At 39.2% G+C, this 27,599-nt stretch overlaps 1 protein-coding gene and 1 pseudogene across 2 annotated transcripts in view; both read right to left on the bottom strand.

The window, feature by feature from the left end:
* Window positions 1-27,599, bottom strand: part of LOC126513887 (POU domain, class 5, transcription factor 1-like) — a 467,898-nt pseudogene that overhangs the window by 280,464 nt on the left and 159,835 nt on the right.
* The window catches only part of Sdc2 (syndecan 2), a 94,090-nt gene that overhangs the window by 42,988 nt on the left and 23,503 nt on the right, over window positions 1-27,599 (bottom strand). The window contains exon 1 of one of the 2 annotated variants that reach the window (XM_050162475.1): window positions 17,845-17,889. The exons of the other annotated variant lie outside the window; for it this stretch is intronic. Coding sequence (XP_050018432.1) covers window positions 17,845-17,874 — 30 coding nt within the window. The 5' untranslated portion in view covers window positions 17,875-17,889. Of the gene's footprint in view, window positions 1-17,844; window positions 17,890-27,599 lie in introns of those variants that run through there. 2 annotated transcript variants of the gene reach the window in all.

Raw genomic sequence — 27,599 nt, 5'->3', positions numbered from 1 at the left:
AAATAAAAAACAATACAGATACCATCTTAGGAGTATTTTTAAAGTTATATCTCCAGTCACGTTCTTCCTTGAAACACAATGAAACCAACCTTTATACGTTTTTGCAACTTTTTCCTCAACGCAAAAAAAAAAACATTTTTGTAAAAATAAAGGTGCAGATTTTTGCATCACTGTTAGAAACTGCAACTTGCATTATCCCATGCTTAAAATCAGCTTTCTTTTCACCAGGCTGATTATAAAACAGTCATTTGGAAATTCCTGAAATACCTACAATTCTTCTTCACTCAGTGCCAGAAAAGCCTTAGACGATTAGTGACTCAGAGAAACATTCCTAATGGCCTGAGATGAGGGGGGTATGGTGGAAGTGATGTCATTCTATATGAAAAGTAACAACATTAACCAGTGGCATACCTTCTAAAGAACATGGACGGCAAAATAACAAAGCCAGGCCTTCAAGACACAGAAAACTGCCACAAGTCACCAGTGACAAGCCCCACAAACCCATGTCCCCTTCGGGCTCAAAGTTTGAAATAAGGCACCTAACTTTACAATAATAAGAAACTTTTACAAGGGGCACAAGTCAAATGGGTGAGCTAATCACTTTACCCCTTAGTTGTGTCTTGTGCTTTAATTGAACTTGTGAACTTCTCCAAGATTTGCAGTGCATGTTTTTAAAAAAAGTCTTGATTTAAACAACTGACACATTCAGTTTGTCTCAAAAGTCCCTTTTTTTAAGGTAAAGTACAAACTGACTTCATGGTAATAATCATAGCTGGCTAAAAATCCCTTCCCTCACAAGGAGAAAAATGTATAACTCAATTAAAAACAATAAATTATTTTTAAAAATCCCTTCCCTCAGTGGTTGGGTAGAACACCACTTGCTGCTGTCTTGATTTCGAAACTCACCTTTGCCAAGTTCAATTAATAGGATATGATTCAGGAACTTTCAAATATCAGAGCAAAGGGGACAAACACCACTCCAGGCCCCTGGACAGAACATTGTCCCAAAATGGAGTTCAGAATAAAAAGAGTTATATTTTTATATTAGATACTAGAATCAGTACTTCATACTTTATTTGACCTGGAGGTGAGACATGGACTGAATAAGATCTGGACAAATTGGGGCTTCTGGTTAAACCTATAGAGCACCCAGCAGCATCCTATTACAAACCAGCCTCTATCGCATACCCTGATTCTACTGCAGAACCATGCTATTATTTGCTTTTTGGCCAAACCAGGAGGTGTTCAAGCACTCTAGGGAGGCAGCATAAAGCATGAGTTCCTGAGTCCTGCGGCCCCACACACTATGCCCAACAAGAAACTGGCTGATCTCATTTCAGAAACTAGGAAGGAAGAAGAAGAGATTGGAAAAAGAGATACTGAGATAATCTGTAAAAGGAAAAAGGAAAGGGGTGTGAGAGAACATGTCCTCTAAGTCCAGAGTAGCAGAAGCAGGGGGAACAGGCCCAGGGTCCTAAGGTCTGCCAAGTGTGCTGTGCTCATGAAGGTTTCTTCGTGAATCACTTACAAGCGTTTACAAAATGACCTGCCCACACTTAGAATTATGTTCAATCCCTGGAAAAGCCCATCAGTATCCAAATGAACCACCCTGAAATCATCTTGCACTTGGTAACAAAGGCACAATTGCTAAAATCATTAAGACTGAGGTCCTGCAGCTACCTGGGTTTTTCCTGGGCCCACCACTCCCAAGAGTTGGTCAAATAACTGGTGTAGGAGGTTCTTGTGTTCATGTGTTGCTTTTTAAAGGACAATGTGAAAAGCTGGCGAGGAATAACACAAAGGTTATTTTTACATATAATCCTTCACAACATCCGCAGCATACATGCAACCACACACATGTACAACCCCATACATGCAGACCAAAAACTGTGGGCCTTCACTAGGAAAATGACAAGAATGAACAGGCTCTCTCTCTGTTTAGTGGGTAGATTGCAAGGGACTTCTAGGAGGAATCTGATGCAACACGTGGCAACAGTGATGTGAACTTTGCGTCCAAGCCACCTCCCCGAGGTAGGTGTGAGACAGAGATACCCTCTCCAGAGTCACACTGCTTCAACCAGGCAAGGTTCCCTGAAGAAAGTCACCTACTATTCTGGTAGCTCTGCTCATTGCTTGTCAGTGGGGACTTGTGTAAGCAGGAGGTACAGACCTCCTGAAATAACTCTTGCCCTGGGGACACCTGCAGGTCTCACCAGACAGATGATCATAGACACTGTGAAAGAAACCAGGGGCCAATAATCCAGAAAATATCTCAGAACAGCCATCAGTAGGACTTCACTCGGCCCTTCATGGGTGAGCCCTGTGTAGCAGGCTGTGGGAGAACACCCACAGAAGGGCACGGACTACCACCCGTAAACTGTTCCTCTTTTCTAAGAATCACCGCAGTAGACTTCAACGAGACCTTTTAAGAATTTTCTGATGCAACATACCTAGAGAACAGAGGTTGGTTTTGGGGAACTCTTACTAAATTACTTCCCACAAACTCTGGGGATCTGTGTATATGTAGGAATGAATCCATGTCATTGAGCAGGTGACACATACACCTGTTGGAGAGAATCAAAGTCCCTATTTCATAAGCAGCTTTGAAAAGTATTGCATCAGTAATGAAAACACCACCAGCCATTCGATTTTGGATTGCAATTTGTCTCCCTCTGAAAATAACTAGATATTTTGCATAAGTGTTTGGATTATAATTCTTCTCAAAAACTCAGAGAGCTTGGAGCAGACACCTAGTTTTCTGTCCAGAGTTTAATTTTGATATATAGCAGCACAGTTAGTTATAAATCTGAGAAACTCACTGTGTTAGGGGGTGCTCTACATAACCATGGAGACCCCAAAATTCCAAGTATCTATTCCCAAGCACAGGTTTCAGGTCTAACACTTAAAACCAAGGAGTTAGAAAGGTTGTTGAATTCCAGTCTGTCAGTGAAAAACGGTACACACACACCACTACATTTCTGCAGAAATAGTATGTTTTAAAAATGCTAATTAAATTTTTAAAAATTAATACATCAATATTCTTCACTGAATCGCTAAATAAAATCACTTTTAGAAGAGATGCAAACATATTCTGCCATCAGACAAGAAATTGGTACTACGTCTGTTAAAACTGAATTTCCTTTGATGGGAAATACCATGGTAACAGTCTGGTGACACTTCTTTAAACAAACAATAGAAACAAATGGGCAATTAAAAAGCATTCCTCAAATAATTGGCTGCAATTAGCCTATCAGGTGGAGGACAACTGCTTCTGTCTATCCATCAGCTGTGTAAGTGCCTTTGCCCAGGGCTCTGGGGCCACTGTTTTCTTCACAACCTGCAGCATTTACAATTGTCTACACAATCCTCAAAGAAAAGACGTCATTTTCAGGACTACCCACATGATAAGGTTTTTGCCATTCCATTCTTGGTCCCTTTTGTTCATTTGCTTTGTGTCCAACTCAAAAGTCAGACATGTAAGAAAAAATAAAAAGAATTTATTTTGTTTTCTCTAAGCCAACAACCTGTGACTGGAGGAAAATGTGGAGGAGGAAAAACAGGAGAGAAATTTGTAAACAGTCAAAGTTGATTTTAAACAGCATGCTGTTTTATGGTTTTCTAACAAGATGTCTCCTCAACTTTAGTACAAAGGGGTTCTGTTGAACACTATGTCCAGATTCTTGTACTTAGACTACTCAGGAAATGCTTCTGACAGACGCAGTCTGTATAGCAATATGAGAGACAAAAGGTTCTTGGGCACATTTCAGTTTAATTTGCTGAAAGTGCTGGTGAGAAATCTACACAACCCAGTATTACGCTGTGATGCCCCATTAGGTGTCATCTACTCCCTGTGTACACCGCTTGCTAAGATATTTTAGGCTGTCCTGTTGCACATACAGAGTTGTGGCCAAAGCTTTCACAGATCTAAATCTGCAGCACTACCTGACAACAAGCCAGGAAAGTCCTCAACTCTCAACTCTGCACTTTCTTTATGTGCATTGCCAATGCATTTTCAATGTTAAAACTGACAGCTTAAACTAGACTCCAACTCTGTGTCTGGCTGTAGTCACCTCCAGGATCTCCATACCTTTCACTAAAGGTGGTACCACAGTGATAACATGAAATATAGGTTAAAAACAAGTTTAAAAGATTGTGCAATGCACACTCCAGCCTGAAGACAAAAAAAGAACTCCAATGACAAGATGAGTCACCCTGTGTATCTGCAGCAGAAAGTATGTGATTGATTGTGAGGCTTATCTTTTCCTTGATGGAACCTGTTTGGGGAGACATCTGTCTCGCAGCAGACACTACAACCACTGTTGTTATGTATCATTGTATCATGACTTTTTATAATTGGAAATCACAAGGAAAAAAAAAACACCACCAACAAAAAACCTCACCTGCCTTAAGGGTATGAAAAAATAGGAGTCAGACCTCTTCAGAAGAGATATTAAGACAGGGGATCACAAGAGGATGTTTGGACCCCAGAACTGGAGTTACAGGTGATTGTGAGCTGCCTAACTCAGGTGTTAAGAGCTGAACTCAGGTCCTCTGAAAGAGCAGGGAGTGCTCTTAACCACTGAACTGTCTCTCTGCCCTCTACCATCTACAATTCTTATGGAGAACTCACAACTACCATCCCTGAACACTATCCTTGTTGGTCTGACACAAAAACCACCTAACAACTCCTCCCACAAATAGCTCAGAGCAGAGTATTGGTTGGAGAGGTGGTCCACATGTTTATGGGTGAGCCTGAGTCATAATTAGGCTTTCTAAATCCATAGTCACAGTGACTCACACTGTGGTGGAACTGTAGAAGTCTTTTATTGTGTAAAATAATGAACTGCATTTTCTCATGTATGGCTAAGGCTTGAGATGCAAGCAGATTTTCCACAGGAGGCATGCACCACCGTTGAAATATTGTCAGCCCAAAGCTTCAAGACATAATAATAAATTGAAAATGGTCAGCATCTTTTCCCCCCAACTCATATATGAGACCATTCAGTCGGACACAAAGAGGCTTTGCAAATCAATAGACCATTTAGAAATGGCCTGTTTTCATTCTAGCACAGTGGCTTTTAAAAATTGTCACACCCAATATAGCAGCCTACAGGGTCTGTGGAAATGCCAATTCAGAAAAGCTTTACTCATTGTGATGGTTACCATCGGCGGAGGGAGTTCACAGCAGGCTGCTCACCGGGTCCATAAATCAATATATGGAAATCCAAACAAAAGGCTTGGTTAGCACCTCTTCCTAAAAGCAGTTTTAATTTCACGATGGAATCAGAAGCCAGACTGTAGCCTGGGTAGAGGGCTAACCCTTTCACACATGATCCTGCTTCACACACCAGCTCTTTTCCTTCAGCCCCAAACTTGATAGGAATTCACCTCCTCGCTGTTAAAATATCTATCACTTTGTACTTCAGCCCAAACCACTGAAAGAGCTCCACAAGGAATAGAAAAAAAATTATCATATGGGCTATAAAATGCCTCCTTTTCTGTTCCCCTTCACAGTTATTAATGATGGTGGCCCACCCACAGAGAAACAAATGGAACATCTTCTAGAAGACAGACAGTCATTCCTTCCCCTACTACAACTCTCAATTGCTCTAAGGGTTTTTGTTTTGTTTTGTTTTGTTTTTGACAAATCTCAGTGAGGGTATCTTTGAGGATAAGGTCAAGCTTCAGCTCTTTTCCTCATAAAACAAATGTCTGTACAATTTTACTACTTCAGAAAACTGGCTCAACAGCCTTCAGTACATTTAGGGTTCATGAATCCCAAGTCGAATCCCTTTGCAGGCTCAATATCTGATCCAAGGTTCCTTGAAGTATCAATGAGTCTCTATTATCAGAACTCTGGAATAATAGATCTAAAAGCTTGTCTTTCTAAAACATTTTAATGAATGACAAAACAAAACAAAAACCCCTCTTTGATATTGGGAGCTGTGAACCCACAGATCCTGAATTTCTTGTAATCAATGTGTTATGCTTGCAGCTGCTCTGAGCAGGAGACCCTCAGGAGTTCCCTCCCACTTGAATAGCCTCTGAGGATTCCTCAGCATTCCCTAAGGGATCTTCCAGGTACAACATAGATAGACTTCTCCTCTTAAGTCTGAATTCTCCACTGCAAGCTCCAAGAGCTGCAGAAGCATAGGCTCTGCCACCTGAGCAGTGGATCCATAAAGTGGGACTCCATCATCCCAAGCTCCATCATCCCAATGCCTGATGGCAATGCAGATTCCAGGAGGTACATTAATCCCAAAAACACTAATCCCAAAACATTCTCGGTGGACAAAATTTCAGTGTACAGAGAAGCAGGAATGTGGAAGATTACCTAGCTTCCTAACTCTAAGGTACCTGCAGCTCTACAGAGATCAATATTCCACTGAAACTTGGCTATGAATCTGTTGCCACACTACTTTTGAATGTTGTGTATTCATCCTTGCTTTGACCTTTATTCTGTTTCTCACTGTGTGAAAGAACCATCCCCATTCTGCCTGTCTATATCTTACACTTTTCAAAAGACATATATCAAACTCCTTTATTCCCAAACACTGTTCTATTCTGGTGTCTCTCTTGGCTAATTTGTGTCTGAGTCCTGACATCAGAATGACTTTAGTAAGGAAGGCAGAGGAGGAGAGGTTGTTAAAAATGCCAGTCATTGGGACAGACTAAAAGCTACAGAATTGAGAGAAATGGCAATGAAATGCATATATGCCAACATTCAAGAAACAAAAATTACATAAGTAGAACTCTCACAAGCCACCAAAGACTTAGCTACTTAAAACAACAATAACAACAACAAAGCCCACTAAGATAGTTCCAGAACTATATCCTGGGCAGAGCAGGTTGCAGTAATAAAACCTGACTCTTAGCTAATGCAGGAGCCAAAGGAACAAAGCAAGTCAGCTGTGCTGCGACTCAGCCCATCAGGATATACAGGCAACATAAGGAGACCGAAGACTGAACTTCTAGAAGAAACCCATCTCTGCATCTCTTCACAGGAACATGCCCTAAATCACCTAAGAGATGTCATGAAATGGTAGGCCCATAAAATGCAGGGCAATCATCAAATAATGCATGATAACTGCCTGCAAAAATATTATGCAATTATGTTTCTTAATTATGCACAAACCAGGTGATAATTACACTAACATAGGTTCCTGTAACATCCACATGCCTAAAAATCTAGAGTTGCCTCGTCTCTGTGAGTGAGTATAACTACCTCTAAACATATTCATTTATTAAGAAAAAATTTTAAAGGCGCATACTTTCCTAGAATTTCTGCACTGAACTAAGAATAGCAAGCACATCAAGATGAATGAGGAAGCTCCTACCCTTGGAGAGCTCACATGGTCATGTAGAAGAAATAGAAGAAAAAAAACAACAACTGTGTAAAGCAGGAGAAAAAAGGGCAGTTACCACAGTAGATGGAGGAAGCACAGAGCAATATTCAGGTTTGCTCTTGAGGAATGCGTCAAAGGCTTTCAAGTGGAGGTTAGGGTAGAGAAGACAGTTGGCAAGAAGGGTTTTGAAGAGTCGTCACACACAGGAAAACTCCTGACCCAGGGATTAGCAGGAAGGCACTGAGGCAGTGAACCAAGGACACATGAACAGGAATCTTCCACTACTCTGATTCACCTCCAAGATGGGCAGAATTTTACATCAGTAAGCACTGTAGATGAGCAAGCCACATTGAATGAGCCCAAAAGCAGCTTCGTTCTTTCTCTTCTAATAAGAACAAGTGTGAGATATCCCCAAAGTATGCATAAATGATAAAGATAGTCTAAAAACCAGTTCTCTCTGAGTATACTGTAAAGATGTTTAAGAGGCAATCTCAAGCCTAGAATACACAGGGAAAGTTAAAGACCTAGTTTTGAGTCCAGTTTCATCCTTGCAGTTATACCTAGGCTAAGTCTGTTTCTTCCCCACCCTGAAAAACTTCTGTGGAGCTCATGAGATGAATGTTTTTTTTAAAAGTTATAATGTCTTTTTCAAAACACAGGGCAGTATTGTTGGGGAACATTTGGAAATACTTTATATTTGGTTTTAAAACACATACTACTTTATACACATATCTAATACCTGCTCATACACATAAATACATAAACACTATTGTTGTGACTAAAACAGGACAACATGTAGGGTCTCTGCAGTGAGGGGAGCAGTCAGCTGAGGTGAAAGGAGATACCAGGGCAATGGAGAGGAAAATGTGAACTGCACAGGCCCATCCATGCCAAGATGCCAGGCTACTGAGCAAATCAACACTGAAAGAACCTGTATCTTGTCTTTCCATTTATTTCAACTGATATAACACCTTCATATAGCCTATCTTAATAGTTAGGGTTTCTATTGCTGTGACGAAACATTATGACTAAAAAGTAAATTGGGAAATAAAGGATTTATTTGGCTTACACTTCCACACTATTGTGCATCATCAAAGGAAGTCAGTGCAGGAACTCAAACAGGGAAGCAACCTGGAGGCAGGAGCTGATGCAGGCCATGAAGGAATGCTGCCTACTGATTTGTTCCTGATGGCTTGCTCAGCCCAATTTCTTATAGAACCCAGGACCACCAACCCAGGAATGGAACCATCCAAAATGGGATGGTTCCTCTCTCATCAATAACTAATTAAGAAAATGCCATACAGCCAGATTTTATAAAGGAACTTTCTCAATTAATGTTCCCTCCTTTCTGATAACTCTAGTTTGAATTTCAAGTTGACAGAAGACTAGCCGGCACATAGCCCAAATTGATTAAAATAGAAGCTTCAATCATAAACATCCCTAAAGTGTTACTTGACTTTAAAACACTCATTTTATTCCTATTTCCTGATATTCCCTCTCTTTATATATAAGTTATTATGATCCAATCTAGCTTCTCCTTGCATTACATACTAGGTAATACTAATCGGTATTGAATAGCCACTGTACAATTATCTAACTCAAATACATACACTATCAAGCAGAATTTTAACAAACCAAATTTGTTCTCATAATTACAAAAAAAATGCACCTGGGCATGGTGGGACATGCTTACAGTTCCAAGGGAAAAGACTGTCACAAGTTTGAGAGGCATCCTGATCGCTACAGCAAACCTCTGCCTCAGAAGAATACAAACAAACCACAAAAGTAAAAATAAAAGAAATGAAAGATACATATACAAATATGTACATTCCAATTAATTTATCTCTTAGTCACAAAACGTTTGTCATACTCTATAAACATATTAATCTGTTAGTCTTAACTACACTGTTACTAAATAAAAGCCTTTCCTTGATCTCAGGTGGTCCAAGCTCTTAACATATTAGATTAGCATAATTAAAAGCCAAATATCTTTCTACCCCAAACTATCCAACATGTCAGACTACATAGTTCTTCCCCAATTCCTTTTGAATCAGCCAGCCTAGCTCACTTCTCATCATTCTTCTACTTCCTCATATAACTGATTTTTTTCTATGCAGTCCTATTTATGACTTTTGTAGTAATAAAATTACCATTACAGAATATTAACATATTGCAAGAATTACTCATGTTTAAGATATTGTGTTCATGAAACTCAATTAAAAGCTTAGTGCTTAATTAAGAAATATATATTTACAAAAATACAGTCATCTACAAAAATAGTCATCTACAATAGTCAAACTTACAGTCACGTTAGGTTTTTTAGATTTATATATTTCTTATAGATAGGTATTCTTCATACACTTCAAAGACCCATAGAATATGGCATTTAAAATGTTTTAATAACTCAAACTTTACATGACAGTGAGAAACATCTCCTGGCAGCACCAATGTACTCCAGCAAAAAATGATGGACATCAAAGAAACTCTGTATGGATTTTTTTTTTCATGAAAAAAGCTAGTCATGTGGGCAAAGAAACTGCCTTTGCTTCAATCACTGACAATTACTGTCCAACTGGACCAGCAAGACACAAGAAAAGTAACTTCCAAGCTTTGCCAAGACAAGGTAGGACAGTCTTTCAAAATTTCCTGCTTTACAGAAAAGTCTGTCAGATATTGCTAGGCCTGTAGGACAATGTTACAGAGGAACCTTGGTGGCTATCCAGACAGCCAGATGTTTCTATCATTTCTTATAGTTTTTGGAAACACTTGCCTGCACGTCCTGCTAATGTAATATTATTTCCTTCTTAGGTCTTTGATGGAGTTGAGGACTAAAAAGTTATAATTATAGTTCTTCTTAGTTATGATAAAAAAGATAGATTAGATATAAAACTTTAAACTCACCAAGATAGGATAGATAATTTAATATTTTCTTTACTTTATCAAATACAAATAGACTAGATATTGTAACAGTAATTTTTACTTGATAAGTGTTTTATTATCTGTAATTTTACTATGTTAAAGTTGAAACCTTCCTTTTTGATTAGACAGAAAGGGGGGAATGCTGTGGGATAACTCTTCTGTATGCTATGAATATATGTTACTCTCATTGGTTGATAATAAAAGGTGCTTTGGCCTATAGCAAGGCAGATGATAGTTAGGCAGGAAAGCCAAACTGAATACAGGAAGAAATAAGGGTGAAGTCGAGAGAGATGTGAACCAACTGCTCAAGAGAAAAAAGATGCCAACAGACCAGTAAAAAGCATGGTAATGTGGCAATACATAGATTGATAGAAATGGGTTAATTTAAATGTAAGAGCTAGTTGTTAATAAGCATAAACTATAAACTAAACAATCTGAAATTAATATGTTTCTGTGTGATTATTTGGTACCAGTCGGTGGGGACAGGAAACCTCCATTTACATTACCATTCTTAAAAACACTCTGTAGAATGAAAAGGTGGCTATTAATTAAGTCTGATTGTAAAAAGAGGCTGCACATTGGCTTCTCAGCCACCCAGACCTAAATAATCGCACAGAAACTATATTAATTACAACACTGTTTGGTCAATGGCTTGGCATATTCTTAACTAGCTCTGAGATCTTAAATTAGCCCATTTCTATTAATCTATGTACCACCATGAGGCTGTGGCTCACTGGTAAGGGTCTAGTATCTTTCTCCTTTAGCAGGTACATGCATCTGCCTGACTCAACTTTCTTTCTCCATGTATTCAGTTTAGCTTCCTGCCTAAATCTAATCTACCCTGCCATAGGCCAATACAGCTTCTTTATTAAGCAATGGTAATAAAACATATTCATAATATACAGAGGATAATCCCACATCATCTGGTAAACACTAAAAACTAGGAATATGGTCACCATTCTCAACATATTCTAAGCAGAAAGGAAACTTTCTGCACTGAGAAAGAGAAGAAATTTATTTAGTAAATAGTTTTACTCCAGCCATGGATTCCCCCTTGAAACCACATACAGGAAGCATAGACCCCTGTCTTTTCAGTGGATTCTCCCTGCCTCCACTTCTCATCTCTCTGGAATGCTAAGTCAGATACACAGGGAAATAATCTGACAGGATTCTTTAGGACCACTAGAAAAAGTCTTGAGCATTTATTCATTCTCTGCTTTAAACAGCACACCATCCTTCACCATTGAAGAGGCATTAATAACCTTCAATTAAATAGGCATTAGTCATGTCAGCTTCCAACTTCAGTGCCTCCTCCTTACTCAAAACATTCATTAAGTATGGTTTACTGTGCTGGGTGCTGCAAAGGTTAAAGTGCAAAGCCCATGTCCACTTTGAATTTAGATTCCAAGACGGAAAGTTATATGAACTGTAAAACAAGAGACACATGCACAAGAAACAAGGGATGTAAGAGAAGTGGCCAAGATGGAAGGGCTGTGCTAGATTTGGAAAAGAGCAAAAGGCATGCTGGTACAGGACTGGCTCATTCACAGGAAGCTGTGGCTTTGGTAGACTTCAGTAGCATCGTGTGCATCCATACTGTTGTGCAACCACCATCACATGCACACACATCTATATTCTGACCTTTCCTCATCTTGCTACATTAAAACCTGTAAACCCATCAAACACTAACCTTCAGTTCTCTTCTCCCAGTCCCTGAAGCCCCCACTGCATTTTCTTTCTATAAATGTAACTATTCTAGGAACCTCATATGACAAGTTTTTGAGCTTTCTCTCTCCAGCTTCTTTCAATTAGTATAATGTTCTCCAGTTTTACTTCTGTGAAAGCAAGTGTCAATTTTTCTTTTTTTATAAAAAAAAAAAAAACAAGGCCTCAATGCAAAGCCAGAAAAGCCTTTAATTTGAAATCTTCATATGCCATCACACCTAGCTGTTCTACGCTGTGTGTTCAGCACATCTTGGTTACGCATGGTAAATCCATTTTTGAATCAATGAATTAACTATACTTCAAGGACAGGAACATGTTCACATTCAATGTTCAATGGGAGGGACATTTCAAGTCTCTTTCTTGTAGTGGAGTAAATATTTGATAGTTCCTACAGAAACAGAGATGAATTGGAAATCAAAAAACCAAAAGCAGGTAAGAAAATGTTTCCCCAAGGCTGTCCTCTATATTCTTCCATCAAGGAAAATGGAGAACTCAATACCCCCTTGGCCTATGTGAGCTCAGACTTTTCTGGTAAACTGCTTTGCTTTTTCTGAGCTTATATTTGAATGTCTCTGCTTCAGTTCTGCTCTACAACTTACTTCACCGAAGGCCAAGAGGATGGCTCTTCATCTGGAAAAAGAAAATCACTGCCAGAAAGATAAAATAAACAGCAATAAACCTTTTGAAGTCCTGGTTTTGATGAACCACAGAGGTTTGAAAAAAAATGTATTTGTGGGTTGAATGAGTATCCCTAGGGACCACTGTCTCCACATGAGTGACCTCCCAGAGAGAGGCAGGTGAACCTAGGAAATGCTCAATTGAAAGCATCTGACCATTTTTCTGTTTGTCTTCAAGGCTGAGCCTACTGGAGTTTCTTTTTTCCTTCTCTAGCATTTTAAGATTCTGAATGTAGTCCTGCATTAGTAACTTTCCATTGCTGTGATAAAACACCACCTCCATGGCAACTTACAGAAGGAAGGGCTTATTTGGGTTTACAGTTTCAGGACAGCATGCCCATCACCACCACAGAAGAAGGCCATAGGCAGGCACAGTGACTTCAGAAGCAGAAGAACATATCTTAAATTTCAAACTGGGATGGCAATGGGTTTGAAACCTCATAGCCAGATTCCCAGTGATACACTTCTTCCATCAATGCTACTCCTAAGTCTCCCCAAATAGTGCCACCAACTAGGGATCAAGTATTCAAATGCCATAACCTATTCTCATCCAAACATGGCAGCATCCAAAAGCATAATTATAAACAATTTTTATAACAGAAACTATGGATAAATTATAAAATTAAAATTATAGAGAGAAAATGGGTATGGGAAGTTCTGTCTATGTGTTGTGTCTATTGGTTAATGAATAAAGCTGTTTGAGCCAGTGGCTTAGCAGAAAAGAGCTAGGTGGGGAAAACTAAACTGAATGCTGGGAGAAAAGAAGGTGGGAAAAGTCAGGGAGATGCCAAGTAGCATCTCCAAGTGGAGAAAGATGCAAGCCACTAGCTGGAACCTTGCTAGTAGGCCACGAGCCTAGTGGTAAAACATAAAATAATAGAAATGGGTTAACCAAAGATATAAGAGCTAGCTAGCAATATGCTTCAGTGATTGGCCAAGCAGTGATTTAAATAATATAGTTTCTGTGTGATTATTTTTAATTTGGGTAGCCTGGAACAAATAAGCAGCCTCCTACAATAGAAAGTAACTATATTTTTCTATTTTCTTAGAACTTCTTGGATACTTAGATGAAATTATCTCAATGGACTTGAATGTGACAGACCTGCTTTAAAAGTACACCTCATATCAATATGGCCCATTTTTTTCCCATCCATATTCATTGATCAGAACCATTCCTGTTTAGTTATGTCCTCTAGTGTCCTAAGAGTAAAACACAGATAAACTGTACCTTGTTCTAGAAATGACACCTTCAAAAATTGGAAATCCTGAGCACAGGAATGACCAGCAAAGGCCATAAAGTTTATTAAGTTCATAGTATAAGTGGTGTCAAAGTTATTTAACAAAGGAAAAAAAAGTGGGGGATGAAAGAAGACAGGGTATAAAGTAAAAACCTAGTTAAGTACACTTTCTATTGCTTTTAAAACACTGATGAATAGTCAGGAAACAGACCAGGCATCTTAGATGGAGCAGGGTCATTTCTTACAATTCTTTCGCTTCCTGCAGTACAGTGCTAGGCACACATTGACTATCTTTAATACATGTTGATTTGTTTAAGTGCTAGGAGAAAGCCAAGACTGATGCTGCTCCTCCCATCATAATATAAACTCTTAAAAGTTTTAAATTCAACCAGGTAATGAGTCATTACAATGTGAGCCCACAGATACATAAAGATTTTACCATGTGTGCAACCCCACAACATATAAATCGACTTGAGAAGATCAGTAAGGAAAAATAAGCACTCAAGTGTTTGAAGAAAATACTTTAATGCCATCTCGTCCATGCTGAGATGGGTTTCGTCTTTGAAAACATGGGAGATAAAAAGATCTTCCTTTAATGTCACTTTCTGCAGAGACTCCAATGGTTCATGTGGCATTAGACAAAATTCCATGCTCATCACTGGTTATGCAAGATAGTGGCAAGTCTTACTTTGTCCTCTTACACTCAAAAGGAAAACCAGAAAATGACTACAATATGAACTTTGTCTTTTGACCAAAATTAATTATTTGTTTATTTTGGGGAGCACATAGGAAATTTTCAAATAAGCAGTTTAAAAGAATACATGCTAATACAGCCATCAACTAAAAACAGCTAACTGCCATCCATATGATTCTCATAGGAATGTCAAAAGACTAAATGTCAATCATCCCCTTGTCGGTGTCCAAAGACAATGTCCAAGTCAGTGGATTAGCATGGCTGACCCAGCTGAGAAGCCATAGACTCAGCCAACTGCTTAAAAAAGAATGTTTAAGACAAATGAATCTCTCTAGAAATTACTCTTCATGTGGCAAAGATTTGGTTGAATTCTTAATGCTGCATTCACAGCTCAGCAGTGAAGATCCTTCTAAAATATAAAAGCAGAGTGACTGAAGAAGTTGCCATGGAAACTGTCCTGCCTTCAACTTTTAGCAATTAAGAAACTCATGTCTATCAATTCATATACTGTAGAATTAGAAAAAATAACCCTATTTAAAAACACATACACATTCTGAAGATTTTTTTAAATAATAAAAAAATACTTTATCTGTCAGGGAGATTTAACAGGAATCATAACCAGTTCAGTCAATTCAACCTAGTTAGAAAAAAATATCTAAAAGTAAAATTTATAGCAAAATGTCCTTTTACTTGTAATATCTTTGGTCTGAAATATTTAGCAAATACTTATTTTTAAAAAAAACTGCATTCACATTTTGATATATTTCTGTACCTGTTTTACCGTACAGTCTGAAATGGATCTCTGGGAATGGAAGGTGAAGAGACTCTGTCGAGTTTTAATGTGGTGAGTGAGCATAGCTTTGGCAGGCCTTGCCCTTCTCCTCATTCCCTCTGCCTTGCTAATAATTAATAATAATGTTAGATTGCATCTTAAAATTAGCAACCAAGGTCTATTCCCTTATTTGGACACTTCCTCTTCCTGAGGCTGACTACCAAGATCCAGCTATTGAAGTGTCGAGGTCCAACAATCAGAAGCGCCCTTTGGTTCCCATCATTAACATGCCTATTTAAAATGAAACATCTCAAACTAACATGGGGTTTCCCCCTTTACCTTCATAAACCACCATATGCCTATGTGTCACCTGTGTCTTCTCTCTAGAGGCAGTCCTTGTCCTTCCAGGACAAACATCCCTTCCCCCTTTTCTGTATGCCCTTCCCCTTCTGCCTGCCCCCTGTCTCCTTTACCACTACACCCTAGCCCATTCTAACACAGCCCTCCCCTTGTCTCCCCTTAGAATTAGTCATTTGCTGCTGTTTTCTTCCTGAGTCAGAAAGCAGTCGCTTGAACTTTTCTTTCCTACTCAATAAAGGATCTCTGTGAAAACAGGTGTTTGGGTGTGGTTTGGGCATAATCTGGGGTCTGGGAGGGAGCCCCTGATGTGCAAAAGCTCCCTTCAGAAGGCACAACACTAAAGCATAACATAACACATAAATGTTAAGAAACCAATTAGGCCTGAAGTTAGGGGTCTCTTGTAAATAAGAGGAAGCTGGCAGCTCTACATGCACAACCCCCTACAGAATGGAAAGACAATCTCTCGTTTCCCTGTTATCCTTAGAATCAGTGACACCAACGTAAAATACATGGCTCATTGGAAGTGTTTAAAACCAATAATAATAACCAAAATATCCAAAGTAAGAATCGCTCAGAGAATTGACTCCCATGCAATTTTTCTGCTCTCATTACTGCCTGCTCTGCCATTTCCTCTGATGAAGAACCCTGCCACACCCACAGAATGTTCCCATTGTGTTCATTTGCTTCTTCAATATGCTATTTTCTAATTTTTCTGAGAGTTAGAGATAGATCTGGATATGAATGCATTGAACCCTGTGAGCTTCAGGCTAGAGACCTCAAGCAACTCATGAAGTCTCATGTTCTACCTCTTGGTCAAATCTCAAGAGGCTTCACAATAAGGAAGAGTCCCCCATTGTCTTAAAAACATGAGAACGTGTACCTTCAAAAATCAATAGCTTCCTCTCTATTTTTACCTTATATTTCCTCCTGTAATATTTATAAATTCCTTTAGTGAGGAGAAAAGCTATAAACCTTAATAATATGGGATAGTCTCTTTAGTCTTCTAAAATTGACCAAGCTTTCATTAAGATAAACCAAGTCCCATTACTTTTCATAATAGCATGCACTGTGGTGGTTTGAAAAAAAACTGACCCCCACGGGGAGTGGCATTATTAGGAGGTGTGACTTTGTTGGATTAGGTATGACCTTGTTGAAGGAAGCATGTCACTGTGGGGGTGGGTTTTGAGGTCTCCTTTGCTCAAGCTACACACAGGGTGACACACAGTTGCTTGGGCTGCCTGTGGATCAAGATGAAGAACTTTCAGCTCCCTCTTCAGTACCATGTCTACCTGCATACTGCATGTCCTACCATGACAATAATGGACTTCAGTTCTGAACCTGTAAGCCAGCTCTAATTAAATGTTTTTCATTTAAGTGTTGCCGTGGTCATGGTGTCTTCACAGCAATAGAAATTCTAACTAAAAGACCCATAAAGGTATGGCAAGGTACCAATAAAGAGTTCCTTCCTTCCTTCTTTCCTTTCTTCCTTCCTTCTTTCTTTTGACAAGGTCTAACTGTGTAGCCCAGGCTGGCCTTTAATTGGAGATCCTCATGACTCAGTCTACAAAGTACTAGGATTATGGGCATGAGTTACAATGTAAGGAGCCATTCTACAACATGCTGGGTCATGCTTTCATTATTCTACAAAGAGATAAATTGGTTGACTGATTAGTGATTTTACTGAAGTTGGTTGCTGTCAGATCAGACTGAAGACTTAGTAACAGCTCCTCAGCAAGGCACCTAAAGTTTGATTAGTTTGTCCAACAACAATGCCAGGTATTCAGAATTCTTGTCAATTTCTGCCAGATATCCAGAATTCTTGTCGAAAGCCAACTGTCTCTAATGCACACAGACACCAAGAACCCTAAGGAGATCCTAGAGGCCAAAGCGCCTTCTTCTCTAAGCAGTCTTTACATTTCTCAAATAACTATGTGACAGAGCATAAACTACACAGAGCAGAGACTGTATCAGGTCCATTCATTGCTGCATCCCCAGTATCTAAGATGCAAAGCCTTTCTCAGCTCACAGACGGCACTCAAGTGTGATGATGGCCACATCTGTAAGCTTCTTAAGAAATGTGACAAAACCTGGCAATGCCCATAGAAAGACCTACCTTCACTTGACTGCTCCTTTGCAGAGCCATGGCAAACCTATTTCTGTCTTGGAGTAGGGAAGAAACAAAACAGAGAGAGAGAAAGAGAGAGAGAGAGAGAGAGAGAGAGAGAGAGAGAGAGAGAGAGAGAGAGAGACTAAAATAAGTCATTCTATTTTCAAATTTCTCATCCACAAATTAAATCCCTGTGAGGGCAAGGAGTACCATCTGAGTGGTGTATGTTCATATATGTTATAAGGCTGACAGACACAAATCATCCCTCTTTGGTCTTGTTCTTTCAGCATCATGTCTTTGAGATCCACAAAAATGCCATTTTTATGATTCATAGAACTGCCCAATGTAATCCTTAACTGGTATGGTTGTCTTTCCATAGTCTATCTCATGCACACATATTTCAAAGCAGACTTCCTGTTCTGGTCAGGGAACACCACATCGTTAGGGTTGTGACTTATGGAAGGAAGGTGAGAATTTTCTACGTTTTGAGCTGAGGTGTAAAGCATGTGAATAAAAAACTGTTATGCATCTCCTACGTGTGGGAATGACACACAGACTCCTTACGTTTGTCATGTGATTGCCTAAATCAAGGCTGAGGCACATATCTCATGCCCTTAAATACCAGAAACCCATATAGATTGTCAAGACTCTCCTATTGATTCCAGGCATTTTCAAGTTAGTCAAAACATGGCCTTCTTTAGGAAGGAACTAGGCATCTTCTGTTATTCATTTTATCCAGAAGGCAAACACAAGCTGCTTTGGGGAGAAAAGCTTTAATAAAGTAACTGGAACAGATAGCCATACGCTCATAATTAAAATAAAAAGTGTCTGGGTAAATTTGAATTTCTGAAAACAACAAACAATTTTTAGCTTACATCTCAAACAGTGCCTGGGATACACTTAATCTAAACTAACTAAATAAATAAGATTTAAAAATAGATACATTTTAAGAAAGCATTGTGTTTCACCTGCCAACACTATTTATGTTAGGAAACAACAAGGGCTAAAAGCCATTAGAGAAAGGATAGAAGACATAAGGGGTGGGGGGGATAAAACTGTGGGTGGAAAACGTTTCAAGTGCTCTACAAGCATGAGAGTTTGAGTTCAGATCTCCAGGACCCAAGTAAAAGCTTGACATGGTGGACCCCAAAATTGGGGAGGCAGAGACAGACAGAGCCTGGAGGTAGTCAGAGCCTGGCTTGATAGTCTAGCTGAAATGGAGAGGTCTAGGATCAATAAGAGACCCTGACTTAGAACACAGTAGAGAATGCTACCTGAAGCTGACTCCTGACTTCATCCCCACATGAACAGGACCATGCACCACACACACAAGGACTCACAGCACAGGTACATGCACACACACCTAAGACTAAAGGAGTCAACGGAATTTAAAAGGAGCTAAAATGTTTGTAGGGGAGATAGGTATAGGTAACAGAGCTTGGGAAACAGTTGCTGGAACTGAATGAGGCATTAGCATGAAACAGCCTCAAATGGCAACAAGAAACTGCCTAGGTGTCCAAGAAAAAAGTATCATGTTGGCCGGGGCTGGTGGCATACCCATTAACTTCAGTACTCCAAAAGTTGGACTGGAAAGATGGTGGGCTGAAATGAACTTAGATTCAGGATTTAATAATTAATTATTTATTTCATTTTTAAAAATCATTAAAAGTCACTTCTGCAAAGTTGAAGTTAAAAAAAGTGAGGACAGATCTATGATTTATTGGTCACAAGCTATATTCCAAACACAACAGCCTCCAGGACTTCCAAAGGACAGCTCCAGCCTAAGGATATGGGGCAGTGCAAAACGCAGGGCCCAGGACCCTCAACATCTCTGACTGCCACCTCCCATCTTTCACTCACACAGAGGGGAGGGAGCAAATCTTGAGCAAGTGTGGTGTTGTCCGAGCGTCCATTATATCAAGCTTCGGAAAAGCCAAAAGTTGTAATCTTTACCCCCTTTTTCTTCTCCTCAGCTTTTCTCTCTTCTGCAGTAAGGCACATCCTGCTTTGTAAGTACCAAGTACTCAAATCTTTGCTACAGTGCTTCAGATTACAATGACATGCTGTAAAAGTAACAGTGCTTTACTTTAAATTTTTATATTTAATTACTAGTATTCTACTAGTTGGAAAATTCTACTCTTTATCTTTTAACCTATTCTCCAAATAAAATCTTTACATAGTATATAAATAAAAGAAAAAATCTATGTTTAACACAGTTTTGTTTTGTGGAGTTATTTTTGTTGTTTAGTTGTTTGGTTTGGTTTTTGTTTTTTTTTTTTTCAAGACAGGGTTTCTCTGTGCAGCCCTGGCTATCCTACAACTCAATCTGTGGATAGGACCAAGCTGGCCACGAACTCACAGAGATCTGCCTGCCTCTGCCTCCTGAGTGCTGAAATTAAAGGCAAACGCCACCACAGCCTGGTGTTTGACAGTTTTAATAGTAATAATAATTGTAGTGATTGATGTTTATGAGTGATTATTATATGACATGTCAGCCCAGCTTTTAATCACTACAGACTTGTGCTTATGCAGAAGCATTGCAGTTCAGGAAGCAAACCCCTCATGTTTTCTACCAGATCAATTGTATGAGGCACAATGTTAGTAATGTGAACTACCCAACTGTGCCCCCGGAGCCCCGGAGCTCCACAATCACACTCCAAAGGATTAAAATGCTATAAGTCAATGAATACCCTCAGAAGACCAATAAAACAAGGTGATTCAAAAAGTGAAGGAAAAGCACTAAAGATCAAGAAACAAAAAGACCACCTTAAAAAATCTGCATTAAACTAATGGGTTGGAAAGTTCTAGGCATCTCATTAGAAGAAAGATGTAAATAAGCACGAGGGAGAGAATGGGGAGAGGGCAAACCATAATGAGCCTGGAACTAACATAAGAGGGACCAGTTAAAAACAGAATCTCCATCACATAGTTAAGTGGCCACAAGGGACATCTAACTATATACATTCAAGGGACTGAGAATAACAAAGAAAGAAGTAGCCATTCAACAGTCCCAAGAAAAAGGAAAGAAAACATTTAGAAGGGAAAATAGAAAGAAGGCATCTTGTGTCAGCAACCCCAAATAAAAAGCTTCTACCTCCTGCTCAAAAGGTGCCTCTTAAACCTTCAACAGCCTCGGAAATAAGCACAGAGAATGAGCCCTGGGAGACTAATGCCTCAGGGTATCTAAGTAATAGCCATGGGTTTGGTGTGTGTGTGTTTCTTAGATTCTTAACTCTGACAGACACACTGATAACTTATTCCAAAGTGGTCACAAGTGTAGATCTGGTTGGCTTTGTTGTTGTTGTCATCTGTTTTGAGTCAGGTAATTATTCTATAACCCAGGCTGGCCTACAATGCATGGCATTGCCCAGACTGCCACCAGCTCATAACAAACTCTTGCCTCATCCTTCAAAGTCTTGGGTTTGTAAGTGTGAGCCACCACAACTAGTAATTTGGTTGCTTTTAATAAGTTTTTTCTTATTTTAACTTGAACATATCTTAGCATATGAAAATTGAAAGATATTGACTATAAATATGACAACAAAAATTATCTGAGTCAATCACCAGAAACTTTTACGATAAGATTTTAATGTATTTTCTTCATTTATTTTTCACATGCTCCTGATGTTGTGGAAAGGATTCATGGTCTATTATATATGATATTATATATATATATATATATCCTCTCCCATATAGCTTTTACTTCTTGATTTTAGAGTAAAACAATTGACTACAAGCATTGTTTTATGCACTGTGTGTGATTTTTTTGACATTATTTTCACAGCACAATTGGAAAAACAAAAAGCAACTTTTGGCTGGGGGTCACCTGCCTGAAATCCCCCCAACAATGCACTACAGTTAGGAAACTAAGAGATAACAGTTCATTGCCCCAATGTCAGGAAGAACTTTTAGGAGTTTCCTGAAATATTTGTTCTAGGGCAGTAGCCAGGGTCTGTGGCAATGGTGAACAAATTCCCTGTGTTGGTTTAAATGACAATATTACCCCACTGTTGGGAGTGGCTGGGCTTTCAAATAATCCAGAAACTTACAAACCTGTCTTTGGGCATGGTCTTCTCACCATGTTAATAGATAAAGCCTGCTACACCCCTAGTCTTGGTCAATTATACCAAGTACTTATGAAGGTCCCCATGTAAAATTCTCAGGAAGAAGAAAGGTTTTTTTCTCTCACTGTAATCTCCCCAGTAGGTATACCAGCAGCTTTTTCCACATGTTCCACGCTGGCATTCATAGAACACAGAAAAGATATTTCTATGTCTTTCCCCATCTTGCCAAAGATAAAACATCTGGCATACCATTTTAAATTTCACAGAAAAACAGAAAAAAAATCTATGTAATTGTAAGATATTTGGCTATGCACTTACTTGTACTGTACTTCACAGTAAGAACCACACTGTTCTATAGTAACCAAAAGGTATGTGAAATTGCCTTAAGGAGATCAGTTCTGTGTTGCAAACTTGTAAGCTTCTAATTTGTTTCATCCTTCTAAACAAGCTATTGATAAAAACATATTCTAAAACAAAATTATATAAATTGAACAAGTATACTTTGTTCTCGTCATGTACTGTGTAATAACTACTCATGCCGCATTTATACACTATTACCATAAATTATTACTTATAAGACATTATAAGTAAGTAATGGAAAGATTTTCTGATGTGAGAAGATATGTGTGTAATTACTATTGTTATATATAAATACTATTTCATTTGGACATGATACTTGAACATTCATTTGGTTATCTGTAGGAACCTTGGAACCAGTCTCCCCAAATACACGTAAATGATGATTTGGAGATGCTTTATTGTTTATAAAACCTAAAAACAATTGTGAATCTTTAAAGATTTCCATGTATAAAACCAGTAACAAATAATTAGTACATATTTACAGAAATTCTACTTCATAGACCCATAACAAGCACAACTACAGGAACCAAAATATCAGGAAAAAACTACATGGCAAAACATGCTTAAGCCACATCTGAAACCCATGATTTCTATGCCATATAATGCTTAAATTATAGACCAGATGTCCAGCTTTGATAAGCTCATTTGAACCTTCTGGGATGGAGTATTCACATTCATGAAATAAGGTCACTGACACATGGTTCACAGGCTGGGTAAGGTTCCACTCTGGCAGTGCATGCAAAGGGCTTTATGCCTACTTTTGTCCTGGAGGCACTTGTTTCTTCTCAACACCATCCCCTTTCGCTATGTGAGGGTCTTAATCTGATTTCACATGTAGAGATACTCAGGCTCAAGCAATATTTGAAGGATACCACAAATCAATGTTTGAAACTGCTCAGTAACAAAGCTGGGGGTTGACTTTGCAAGTAAAGTGATGTCCTAAGTAAGTAACACTTCAGGGACCAGCATCCTTCTCAGTCCATACTTAGTTGACTTGTCTGGATGGTGACCAGTTTGAAGGTTTTGTTACCAAAGAGTTTATAAGAGAAGACAAGAAATCAGAGAAACTGTATCTGGATCCTGCCTCCCATGACAAGAACACTCTTCTGGAGCCCTAAATAGATGTTAAACAAGAGACACCAAGGATGGAGATGTACAAGACGGGGGACAGGGTGGTGAATGTCTTTACCCCATACACACACACCACCTAAGTGTGTATGGGGTTCCTTTTTAAAAGGAACACCCAGAAAATTAGGTACACAACTCCAGTGCTAAAGAGAAGAAGATCCACAACTCTAGCTGAATCCGAGGAAGGGGGAGGGGCTGTTGGAGGAGGAATAAAAGGATCTTCAGAACCCAAAGGGTACACACAGTCAAGGAGCAGTATTTCCCTAGCGTGGTCAAGACCAAAACAGTGTTACCTCTGTCTAGGTTCATCATTCAATTGCCAGAAGTCTTACAACCTTTGAATCCAGACTAGAGAAAGATAGAACAGATCACACCATGAAGATGAGAATGAGTATCTGTGAACACTGGGAGGCTGAAGTCTGATGAGAACATGCAGAAGGAAGTGTCAGCAAGAGTTCTATTCATCTCTTGATAGTGACCTGAAGTGCACAATGTATTTCCTTATTACTGAGATTCAAGTTCTCTGGTATCCTCTAAGTTCATATGGAAATCCAGGATATTAAATACCTGTTAAATATCTTATCTCAGTCAGAGTCTAGTGTAATCAAAGGATGTCACTGGAACAGCCAGGCATGCCATCCATATATTGGGGAGGCAGAGGTGAGGTGATCATGAGTTCAAGGCCAGTCTTGACTATACCCTGACTTTGGGGCCAGTCTGAGTTACGTGTAATACTGTGTTAAAACAACAAAAAAAATTTACAAAAAAAGAAGACTATCATTGGAAGTTCTTCAGGCATTACATGTTTTCAAGATGGAAAAAAAAAAAGAACTACCCACTGAGCCGCACAAACGGCACTACATTAGGTCTCATTAACAGCCCAGTGAAGCCTGCACTGTTTATTAGATGCAGCCATAGCAGCACTCTGATTCCTATTGGTGAGGCAAAAGAGGGTGGAGGAATGACATTTAAGTATCACCAAAGCTTGTTGGTAACAAGCTTTGCAGAGCAGGCCCATTACTTCCAGACACCCTACAATCATTAGCCATAGGCAAGAATGGATGGAGCAAGACAAAGAACCCCAGTGATCTGCCACGGAGACTTCTTAAGGCAACTTTCAGCAAGCACAGTTAAGGAAAGCACAATTTCAGCATCTGAAACCAGAGAAGCTGTTATCCTAAACTGGTGCACCAATTGAAATTAGTTTTGAGTAGTTTTCATTAAATCTTTTTTGCCAGTTATCAAGGTACCCTGTGTGTGTGTGTGTGTGTGTGTGTGTGTGTGTGTGTACTCACATGCATATCTCACATGCTTAACAGATGTGAACAGAAATCAAAGCAGGCACAAAGAATTCACTGCAGCTCCCCCAAACAAAGGTCGGTCATTTACGATGACATTGCCAGACTGATATATGTGCAACTCTAGAAAGTTAAATCGAATGAAAAGAATGTTCAATAAAGCCATCAGTTTTATTTGGGGTTCATCTGACTGCAGTTTCTGCCTGCAGTCGCCTCATTGTGGGACAACTTAGCACCACACAGGCACCTGGATTCACTTCAGGGTCTCTGGTCCATGAACTATGGCATTCCACACATAGTTTCCCAAAGCAAGGACTGGAATGTCAGCTCCCTACCTCTTAGTTCACTGTCTGTCGAACATTCTCTGTCCTTTGATGTGAAAGAAAAATACTCCACTTTCCAATATCACAAGGACTGGGATTCTTTTTGAAAGCAGCCAAAACACTACCACTCCTGAGGCCACCCTGACAGTCTCCCCAGCCATGGGAGATTATCTTCAAGTTATAAACACACTGAGGGTTTACCTCTCCCTAAAACCTGGTCCACACCAAGCATGCCAAGGGAAAAGAAAACTTTTGAAAAGCTTCCCAGTTGCCCTTGAACAAAAACTCCACCTCATTTTCACTTGGATTGGTGTACCAAACTGTTAAGACTTTCTCTATCCTTTAAGTACCAGGACAATTTGTTATTATTAAAATTTTCAAATGTTGCAGTTTTCAATGACTTTTCCCTCCCCTTCCCAGCAGGTATTTGTAACCATAATAACAGTCCCACAGTCACCTCCTGCTGAATAATTATAATTGTGGGCCAATTAAACTAATCACCTTTTCACATATTTTTATCCACTTTACAGATGTAAATCTTTCCCAGAATGCCAAGAATGAAGGCTCCTCTCCAAAGGTATCCAGGAATCCCCTGGACAAGTCAGCTTGGGGGCAAGATAAACTCCCAAGAAAACACAAGGGATACTTTCAAGTATGTTGTAAGAACAAGGGCCAGATCCCCTGCTGCAAGCCATTCAGAAAGGATTTCTCAAACTCCTGCTAACGTAGTTGAGTTTGAACAGAAAAACTAAGAAATCATCTAAAAAGGAGACTCCAAAAAGTGCAAGATTTTTGGAAGGAAAGAGTAAAATGATGTGTAAAGAGATCTTACCCTCCAAGGCTTATCACTGCAATGGGAACCACTAAGGATGGAACAACTGAGTTCAGAACTTCTCAGAGGAATTCTCCTTGAAGACTCACAAAATCCACTGTCTTGGAGAGAGAGGACACATTTCTAGCCAGACGTTGAGTGACAAACGGAAAAGGGAAAATGCCAACCCCAGCAAAGACCAGCAAGGGGAAACACATTTCATTTGTGTAACGCTACTCCAAGGATAGACATGCCAGTTCCTAGATAAACCACCACAAGGTGGTATTTCTGGCTTAGTGTCACCAGTTCAGAAGCAGTTCACATACAGGGCTTACCTGACATTTTACATCCTTGACCTGCTCATTTTGCTCACTAAAGGTCCAATGGCACAGCCTAATAATGACTTCAAATATCCACCACGGATCAATAAGCTACTTCCTCTGCTTTAGAAGTCCAAACACAGATTCTCCAAAAGTTGCATTGTATGTATCCCACGAATTAGAAAAACCACCTACAGAGACTACCACTTAAGCTCTCCCTGAGATTCCATTCATAGCAAAATAGTACCATTAAAAATACAAGTTCTTGGGATGAAAATACACTACCAGTTAAAGGAACAACAACAACAAAAAAAAGGATTGGATTCTTTTAGTTGATAGTTTGATTTTGTTCTTGTTATTTGTATCTTTGCTTGCTTTGATGTTTTCTCTTTCCAAAGTATCCAAAACTGTATCTTAGGTGAACAACAAAAGAACACAGGGCTTTGCTTCTGCCCTGACTTTTTTCTAGCCAGTGGGAGGGGATCTCAGGTCATCACTTGATGTGTTCATTTTCTGGCAACAGGTACTTCAAAAACCTAATCAATCAACCAGTGGACATAAGTACATTTTAGTGAGGTGACTGAATAAAACCACTTCTCAAACCACAGATCTCCTGGAAAACACATTTCCTGTGTATATCACTAAAATCTAGGGGAAAGGATACACGCACAGAAAGACAGATATTCTGTAGCAGCTCAGTAAAGCATCCTAAATGTAGCATCTAAAATTCAGTTTTGCAGAAAGAACCGGGGACTTCAGCAACAACTACACAGTGGACTCACACTCAGACTCTAAAAGTCAACAGAGTAATTAGAGATCCACTATTAAGAAGTATAAAAATAGAAGACAGGGTAGATAGCTCGCATAGTAAAGAGCTTTCCACACAAGCGTGAGAATGTGAGTCTAATACCTATGCCCAAGTAAAAACTGGGTGTGATTAGCAGGTGCATATAATCTGCTGAGGAGGCAGAGATAGGAAGACACCTGGGGCTCAATTGCCAGCTAATCTCGTCTAATCATTGGTAAAAGGTGGGTCCCATTGAGAGACCCTGTCTCCAAAAATAAGGTAGAAACAATTGAGGAAGACACCCGATACCAACCTCTCATCTCCACAGCATGCATATATATGTATACACAAACAAGCAAATACAAAAACACAAGTCAGTAACTATAAAATTATATTCCAAAGTCACATGAAGTTTTAGTGAATAAGACCATCCTGGTTTTATCTTGTTGTTGCTTGTAGGTTGTTTCTATTGCTTAGTTAAAATTCTTTAAGTCAACAATATTGAAAACCCTAACCTTTTAACTGGACAAAAAAAGGAAAATATACATGATGCATTGATTGTTTTGCATTTAATGTGTTAGTTCCTACATAAAATTATCAATCCTAATTGCCCACAGGAAGGATTCTAGGGATCTTATTAAAACCACAAAGTGGGTGGGGGAGAGGCAGG

The sequence above is a fragment of the Alexandromys fortis genome, unplaced genomic scaffold (assembly GCF_014885135.2).
Source record: "Alexandromys fortis isolate MF-2015 unplaced genomic scaffold, M_Fortis_MF-2015_v1.1 scaffold_17, whole genome shotgun sequence".
Classification (NCBI taxonomy): domain Eukaryota; kingdom Metazoa; phylum Chordata; class Mammalia; order Rodentia; family Cricetidae; genus Alexandromys; species Alexandromys fortis.
The sequence above is the reverse complement of the archived record's forward strand: the minus strand, read 5'-3'. Positions and strand labels throughout refer to the sequence as shown.